This window comes from Cephus cinctus, unplaced genomic scaffold, assembly GCF_000341935.2.
Source record: "Cephus cinctus unplaced genomic scaffold, Ccin1 Ccin1_scaffold0013, whole genome shotgun sequence".
Classification (NCBI taxonomy): Eukaryota; Metazoa; Arthropoda; class Insecta; order Hymenoptera; family Cephidae; genus Cephus; species Cephus cinctus.
The window spans coordinates 2,023,954-2,032,640 of record NW_014332762.1 but is presented as its reverse complement, the minus strand read 5'-3'; the positions used below and the strand labels follow the sequence as shown (position 1 = coordinate 2,032,640).

Below are 8,687 nucleotides of genomic sequence, written 5' to 3'. Positions count from 1 at the left end.
CCACCCTTCGTCAGGTAAAATTGTCGAGAGACACACTCGCGGCGCGAACCGTTCGCGCGACAATTGAAATATGCGCGCACCAATGTTTTTCCTCTTTAAGCCTGGATTTTTATTATTTTCCTTCGTTCCGCGTGTATCTCTCTTCCTCTTTTTCTCGTTGGTTTTCCTGAATCCCAGTTTTTGAAACGTATTCACAAATGCTACTCCGCGCCCTCTGTTCTGGCTTCTTCTCGATATCATTGAACGAGCCTTGTAAATATTTTTACTGGTTCCGCGTGAATTTACTGAATTACCCGATAGATAAAAAAAACCTGTTTCTGCACTCCCTTCGGGTGATTTCCCTGACGTGCGCCATTCGCGATACGATAGAAATGAACTTTCCTCGTATTCTTGTCGTTTCCAATGTAGTTGCCGCACGCACTCTTTACTCTTCCCCTTGTATCTCCTCTCTGACATCGATGGTCCCAGTAAAGGCTGCAGGCAAGAGTGTAGCTACGCGCAACCATCTTTTATTCTGCTCGAGCTACATACTGAAGATACATATGTATGTATCTTCTTACGTAGGTCAGGATGCAATCATTTTTCTATTCGCTTGAAACCTTCGCAATGCAAACGCTATGCCAAAGAGGCTCGTAGACATTGTAAGAAAATGAAGAGTGATGTGCAAGTGAACTGAGCAATAGGAATGGCGGGAGTTCGGTAGGACAATAAAAGGGTGGCTGTATTGCTCAGTATCCGGCCCGAAGGTCGTTTCGCTCCGGCACCCTCCAGGATATGCAGTTTAACAAGCTTAGTTTAAACACTCGTTAAGGGGTCTGATCGTTGTTTCGAACAACCTCGACTGTTGGCTGCACCCTCGGCTACGTCTCTGGGCAACCAGTACCAACTGCAGAAGTTCAGGGCTAGTCCGGTTGCCATCCGCAGCTCCATAGACACTGGCAACGGCAGCCATGCGAACCAGGCGCCGCGTAAGTGTAAATCTCGCGAGTAAGGAGCCAAAAGTCAGCTGGAAACTGGAAGAGAACAAATCACGTCCGGACGTAGCACAGCGAACAAGCGAGAACAAAACTGAAGCACGAACTATTTTCTCCGCAGGTTCCCACCATTTTACGTCGGGTCTACTCGCTTCCATAATAATTGTCACGATCTCACGTTTCACGTGGAAACAAAACACCCGGTTCGCAGCCGCCCCCCAAGCACCGCTAGTGTGACGACCCATCCTCCTGGGAGAATAACGTCCCGTAGAATTCACGTGCGGCGATTCTCGGGCTGCCAGGGCCGTACACGCGCATCCACGCATACGGGTGTATATAAAAGTATACTTAGGGGCTTGTGAAAATCAATCGGAGTGAGGCCGGAGAGGAGAAGGTTTCCATCAGAGAAATTACTACGACGTAAGGGTGACTCGCTCGAGAGAGGTCCAGGGGTCGCCGGGACTACGATTCCTCTGGGTAGGCAGTAACGACGTGATAAAAGTAAATAGTTTAACTATTAATTCGTGCGAGGTGGACGAGAGACCGTTCCGAGTGCCGTAGAAGAGGGTTGGTCCGTTATTGTCAGTTCCTTAATTGGGAGAACGTGATAAACGTGGCAAATTTTTATCTAAAACATCCCTAACAACGATAGGGCAAGGAAGAGGAGAGTGCGGCGGCGGCGGCGGGGGGAACTAGAAGAGACCGTAAGGGTTGTCTGGCCTCCGGGTCTAATTTACACGGTATTTCATCCCCGTTTGCTCGTCTAACTTAGCGCCTTATTGCCCCAGTGCCATTCGGCCGTGCTGCCCTGGCCCCGTCTCTACCCCTTTTAGACCCTTCAAGGGCTGTATATTTATCGGCAGTAGTGGGACACACGTCAGACCTTGATTTGTTCGTTCTACCCCCCCCTCTCTCTCTCTCTCTGTCTCTCTTTCCTTCCTTCCTTCTTCTGTGGATCCTCTCCCTTCGACCCCCGCCACCCCCCGCCGCCCGTCCAACAAACGAAGGAGAGACAGCATCACGCGAAAGCCTGCCAAACTTAACGGCGAGTAAACAAAGCCATTCCAGTGAAATTTGCCTGGACCGTTTTTTTTTTGTTCACTTGCCAGTTACCCTCTCGTAGCGGCATACCTTTAAGCCCGACACGTGCCGCTAAATAACAGGGGAAACAAATTGCCAAGCGGTCGCGCGACCATCCTCGCTTGTGTACGCGGCTTCATTAAATTGCCCGATTTTCATTCGTAGGGACCTACGCCCAAATGTACACAGAGGGTAGCTGCGGGCATGTATGTGCTGTATAGTGGAGGTCGGCGTTGAAGGGGATGAACATAGAAAAAATTGGGAAAAGTTTCGGAATTATAAAGGAAGCTAAATTATAAAGGCTATGAGGAGAACGTTACGACTCAATAGATTCAGGTTGGTCGACGTTTTTCACTCCTTTTGTTTTCTTGAAGAATCTCCCGCTCGTACGGCAGTACGATTTAGTAATCGCGTTAGTGTTAACCGGATATGGAAGGCGCAGCATCAGTGGGTCCTGGAGGACTTGGCAGGACTTCCCCCGGAGAATGCTCACTGCTACTCGACAACGAGGTTATCGTTAACCCGATAGTTAGCCCTCAAGGTAAAGCTATTTCGAGACCGAATCCTCTTTTACGTACCAAAGGGATGCCAAATCCGAGTCTACCAGTGAGTAAGCCAGCCAGTCATCCGAAGTCACCCGACAGACAGAACCCTACCGCCACTACAGTCGCATGCTAGACGTAGAAGGACATTCTATCCTTTCTGTTATCCTTCAACTTGATCTCTAACCTTCTGATCCCTATATCGATGTCTCTCTCTCTCTCTCTCTCTCTCACGCACACACTCGCCCCTATTCTATTCCTCGCGCATAGAAGGGAACTTTGTAGCTCTACCTTCACCCTCAGGAAATCTGCTATATCAGATACAGGTACCTCTTCGTGGCTGAGCTCATTCAAACTGCTAGTGGGAAATATCCCACTTTCCTCAGTCACTCGCACGCAATCCTATTTCATGCTCTAATCGCGATTGCAGCTTTTTATTTGCCGATATCCTTATTGGGATATCACGAAATCTCCCACTTTTTGTTTTCCTCTTCCCGATACGAATAGGTACACTCCTCTGGGATCAGCAACGATTTCTGCATAGGAATATTGACGCGCTACTTGTTTCTCTCCGGAAGCTGGAAAGCTGTAGGGGGAAGGAGGCGTGGAAGGCGGCTGAGAAGAATTATGGAATGGCTAAGGAGGATATAATTCAGAGGCGCATCAAGCGATCCTCGCCAGCGCGGGGAGCGCAACGTGCAATGCAAATCGTAAGACGAGGCAATAAAAAAAGTCGAAGCTAAAAATAAAATTGGGGAGAGAGAGAGAAAGAGAACAGTCGACCCAAGGATCCGGGGCGCGACCAATTTCCATATCATAATTAATTAACCATTTGTCTCTGTCGCACATTAATTATACGTTCCTGGTCGGCGTCGGACTATTCATACATATCTAAATAGTCTGGTTTCATTGCGGTGTCCCACGACGTTATAACGTGTAGGAGTGGGAGCAATAAACGAGACAAGGTATTTCCCTCGTTAATCCGTCATCGGGATGCCGCGGTATTAATTAAGCAGCTGTTCCAACGAGACGATCGTCACCCACTTGAGCCTCAACCAGCTTCGCTAACGCTCCGGCACTGTACACGTGTACTCACTTATTATCGTTACCTTCCATCCCGCCATTTGCCTTTTCCCTCCCAGTCAGTCGCGCACCTCTTTTACTTGTATTCACCAATTCTGCAATGTACGTCGTTCCGCAGAAATGGCAACGTCTCATCCGACGCAACGCGTCTGCAACTAATGCCGTTTCGTAATTACTTGCTGCCTATTAATTATATTAATTATAGCAGCTAACGAAACCACTTGGCTGGCCCGAACCGCCTTGCACCCTAATCCACCCTGTGCGCTTCTCCCATGCCTCCCATGCCCCCCATGCCCCCCATGCCTCCCATGCCTCCCATGCCTCCCATGCCTCCTAGGCTCCGGAGGGAGGCGCGCGCGAGGTGGCTCATTTCTCGACTCTTTGCGTGCTGCTATAGACTCCACCGCACGTGCACCATTCCACCATTCCAGGCTCCAAGCGAGATACATGGAGCCACAGTAGTTGAGCTGGAGAGTAAAAATGGCTTTGACGTCCACGCGAAACTTTGCGCTCTTTAACTCCGGAGCGAAATCTTTTCCTTCGCTAGATAAATAAAAGATGCGCTTTTGCATCGGGAACAGGAGAGAACTACCATTACCACCTCTCTTATTATTCTTTTGAAAGCGGCTTTACCTTACTATACAGGTCCAACTATAATCCTTTGAATAGCGCCGCGGTTAGATACATATATGCCATGACGCCATTAACCCTTTTCTCGCAGGACGCAAGGATTTCCTCGATCCTGCCAAATCTGAGGGTTCACTCGCGATAAGTCGCCTATAAAAAGTGGGGGTGGCCACTATCCGTCTTTTTACGAAAATTCCCATTCAGCAAAGACCGTCGTTCCAGACTCCGCGTTGAGCCTCGCAGAATGATGAACGTCAGGTGGGATCTAGGAGACCCGGTAAACGCAACTGGGCAATTGAAGGTCGCTGGGTAAACTCGGGGAGGCGCAGCCCTAATGTAGACCAATGAAATTTACTTACTTGGTTTGTCGAGCTCGTTGCCAAAAGGTTCGTCGTCCAGAGTCGAGGTCGTCGTCTTCCTTGGCCGAGGAGACGTTGCTACGACGACTGTCGATAATTCAACAAGAGTTATCACGAACGCCCACAACATTCTGATTAAAGTCGTCCTGGTCTTCTGTTCACTCTTTCATTATTCTTGGTAGGTCGTAGCTTTTCGAAATCCAAAGAATCGAGGAATCCGAGTTACCAGGCACTGACGCACATTCGCGCACTCCCGAGGACGGACGGATGGACCAGTATTCCCTGGTTCAAGGACGATTTCCTCTTCTGGACCAAGCAAATCACCAAACACTTCGCTGAACTGAACGTTACATTTACTAAATGCGGTTATACTATTCGATGAGATCGGAGTTTCCAAGCTTTCCAAGCGGATAATGTAATATAACTTTTATGCGGAATGAAGATTTTTTTATATTATCTTTTTATTAATTCATTAAATAGAATTACGTGTATCAATCATACGTTTATCCTAATGAGAATTGCTTTGATATATATTACGAAACGTCCATTCGGATTATTAAAGCTTCTTGGAATTTCATAAACGGCGAACCTATCTGTCTTACAATTTCAAATCTATTAATAAAAAATTACGACTCCACGTTTGCCAACTGTCGGAAGACTAATCACTTTATTACATTAACCGCGAAACTTGTCACGTTCTTCTCTCGGGCAACGCCCGTGAAGTAAAGAAAGATAGAAAATAGTTTCGATATTCCTTATCGCGAAGTGACCGTAGCTTCGCGAAGTATGTGACGTAAAAAGAGTGAAGATGTCAGGAGAGCAAAGGAAAGTGTAGAGAAATACACAGATGTAAGATGACAAGTTGAAATGGAAAAGCTGAGGGAGGAGAAAGTGGAAGGAATCTAAATAGAAAGTGAGGAAGGGGTTACGTTATGTTTGCGACGAGTTACGTGTGAGGAAGGAACTGTCGTCCGCACGTGACGAGATCGTCACCCTGTAGCTCAGGAACCCCTAATGCTTGTCCCAAAAAGGGCTGGTAGAACACGCTCCAAAAAATCGCGGCTCTTTCCTACTTCCTAAGAAATCCGTCAGTTACTAGCAGCACTTACTAGCAGCACTCGCGCAAGCTGCGCCCGTGTGTCACTCTCCGCCTCCTCTTTCTCTTCTTCGTTCAGTCTCTCCACTCGCTGCGCCTCCCACCAGCTATTCTCCTGGCCTTTCTCTTTCTCGCGATTCCCCTTTCTTTTCAGAAGGGCAATGCCCTGTTCGGCAGATACTTAATTTGCCTTAAGTGCGCTACCAGCACTTTTTAGTAGCTACTCCGCTGGCACTCTTAGGCCGAGTGCTGTGCTTGGTGGACTCGTTATTCTTCTCAGGGAGCTTATTTGGAGTACGAGAGTCGGAGAAAGGAAATTACGGGTTCGTTACTTCTTTCGGTCCTTCCGCTGTCCGGAAATCCCTTTTAAAGGTCGATCCATGAGTGGCCCAGAGATAGACAGATAGATAGATAGATAGAGGGAGAGAGAGAGAGAGAAGTGAACTTTGTGGTTTCTGCGATGTCGTGATGCAGACGGAACGGATGACCTCACGAGGGATGCACTTGGAACTGTCAAATATTCTCAATTATTATTAGCCAACTATTAGGGCCAAGCTTACTTTTGCATTCGTCGAGTCGTCCCTATCCAAGTAAATGCTGCGACGAATCTTCATAGACGTATTAGAGAGTGTTTAAAGAGTAGAAGATTAGGTTAGAAGACGATGGAAGGTTAAGAAGAAGTATTGACACGTGACACGAGTCTCTCGGGATATGTTCCGGGTTGAATGTTAGGCTTAACTTTACAGCGCACGCAGATCCAGTTATCATCCTATGGAACGTCGTGGGAAAGCTTCGCAGGTGAGCTTGGAGCTTTCATTGAGATAGAGAAGCACAGAATCTCGCGAAGAGACAGAGAAGAAATGTGTCGCCGTCGGAGCCAAACGAATTCTCAGTGACGCGAGCACATCCGTGGGAGCTCTGGGCATTTCTCTGGAGCAACGGAGCGCTTGAGCAGCTTCATTTCCTTTCCCTCTTAAGAAGAGTCCGCTTTATTCACGGTATCTGGCCTTTCTCCCCGATACGAAACGTTACACCCTCTCTTAGGTATGACCGCGCGCGCTGAGCTTCGCGATCGCACTGAGGTTGGCGAAGTTTCGCGGGGAAACTGCTCCCGCTGCTACGGGAGATTCGGGCTCACTCGGGAATCTTCGTCGGCGGAGCCGAATTCTCCGACACCCGACTGTGCGGTCCAGGCAGCCAGACATCCACGACGGCCACATAGAACGTACGTGTTCACATGCAGAGAACAGTGCGGATGAGAATACATAGAGCTCGGTTGGCAATTTGACACACAGAGTGCGCGCACCAATACATTCCCGACGACAGAGTTAATTTGTAGACAGGTTATTCAGGTGCGTCCAGGTAGAAAGTAGCTCGTTAGATCGGCCACGATCTACAGTCTAATTACGGAGGCACTTGATTGGCTGGCGGGTCAGCCGGGGTCAGGCGTGGTTAGATAATTGGAAGGAATCTCTCTGGGGCAGAAAGTCCCTAGGATGGATATGGTGACAAACCTCTCGTAGGGTTTCCCTGGGTTCCAGTGGAACGTGCACCCAGCACCTGAGCCTCGCCTAGTCTCCGCTTCTCTCTGAATTTCAGCGACGTGCCGGTTAACCAGCAGCCCCTAGTGGACGGCTAATCGAGCGAACCCTCGTTCTCCTCGTCAGAGAGAAGAGAAGATCAATCGAATGCATTCGGAAGCTGTATAAACGTCTGCGGACGCGTGATAATCCGTCGTTCGGTCGAAGTAGCACACGCCAAGCACGTTCACGCTACGGTACCTTCGGCGGTAGCACCGAAGGACACTGATCCAGAGCAATGAGATATCTGGTTATCCAGTTGCCCGTAGCTTCCGTAGATGAAGTCAGTCAGTGCCGATTCGGAGACACATGTGTGTCAGGATGGTCAGGATAAGGCTACTTTGGAGTCAAAGGTTGAGTGCGACTCTTGAAGTTGCAATTGAAGCCATGAATCCCGGTTCTCTTGGTTTAAGATACGGCTGGGAGAATGAGGTGAAGGAGTTTCCGTTCCGGGGAATTTACAGTAAGTAGAAGGTTCAGAGCATCGAAAAGAGTAACAGCAGCGACACACACGTTGGGTACGGGGGAAAATCCTCGGTATCGCAAAACTAAATGGAGAAGAGCGACGTCCATTTACATAATAACGCGATTCCCGTGCTTTCGACGGACGTTTTAACGCGAATTGCGAATTCCCGTACGGCAATTCCAAAGGCAATCGAGCGTCAGATTTAACCTGTCATCTTTATGTCGTTGTTTATCGATAACCCCCCCCCCCCTGGTTCTCCTCGAACGGGTCGGTCGGCTGCTCGGCTGCTCGGATAGTCGGATAGTCGGATAATCGCCATTCCGAAATAGACTTCTCCATCTTCCGACAGTTCTAGACTCTAATGTCTAACGTCCATACCCTATAAGCATAATACAGTAACGTACCCGATGCACAGAAGCAGAGTCGGGAAACTGCACTCACTAGCAGAAACGTTTATCTTCATCTTTACAGCATCCGATACACCCGGACGAGCATTCTCTTTCTTGGCAACAAAGCTAACCATGCGCCGTGGCACGGTAGCACAGCCACGTAAGACGTAAGTCGTAAGACGTAGGACGTAGACGGCAGCCTGCGCGTAGACGTGACACGTGGCTTCTCAGTTGTTAATGGGAATATATCAGTCACGAGGAAGGCTGATTTTTCCTGGTTTGACAATGAATGCCTGGTGAAACGAGCCGAAAAAATATTCGACTTGGCAGGCAGGAACCACCAGGTTGAGCAGCCACCGGGTCGCTAGGGTCGCTAGGGTCGCTAGATAATCCCCATGCATAACGTTCACACACGTGAACGAGTCCCCCACTTTGTGGGGGGACATCTACGCGCCTACCGGAGTCGATGCCCCCCCCCCCCCCCCACCCGC

General features: G+C 48.9%; 1 protein-coding gene across 6 annotated transcripts in view; it reads right to left on the bottom strand.

The window, feature by feature from the left end:
- LOC107265102 (hemicentin-2) overlaps window positions 1–6,865 on the bottom strand; it is an 86,499-nt gene extending 79,634 nt beyond the window's left edge. For 4 of the 6 annotated variants that reach the window (XR_001537120.2, XR_003058237.1, XM_015734227.2 and 1 more), the window contains exon 1: window positions 4,666–6,865. Coding sequence is in view for 4 of the 6 variants with exons in the window: in XM_015734227.2 (XP_015589713.1) it covers window positions 4,666–4,795 (130 nt within the window). In the remaining 2 variants the exon portion in view is untranslated. The remainder of the gene's footprint in view (window positions 1–4,665) is intronic. The other 2 variants (XM_025080091.1, XM_025080087.1) reach the window with 2 other exon arrangements.
- Window positions 6,866–8,687: the final 1,822 nt, after the last annotated feature.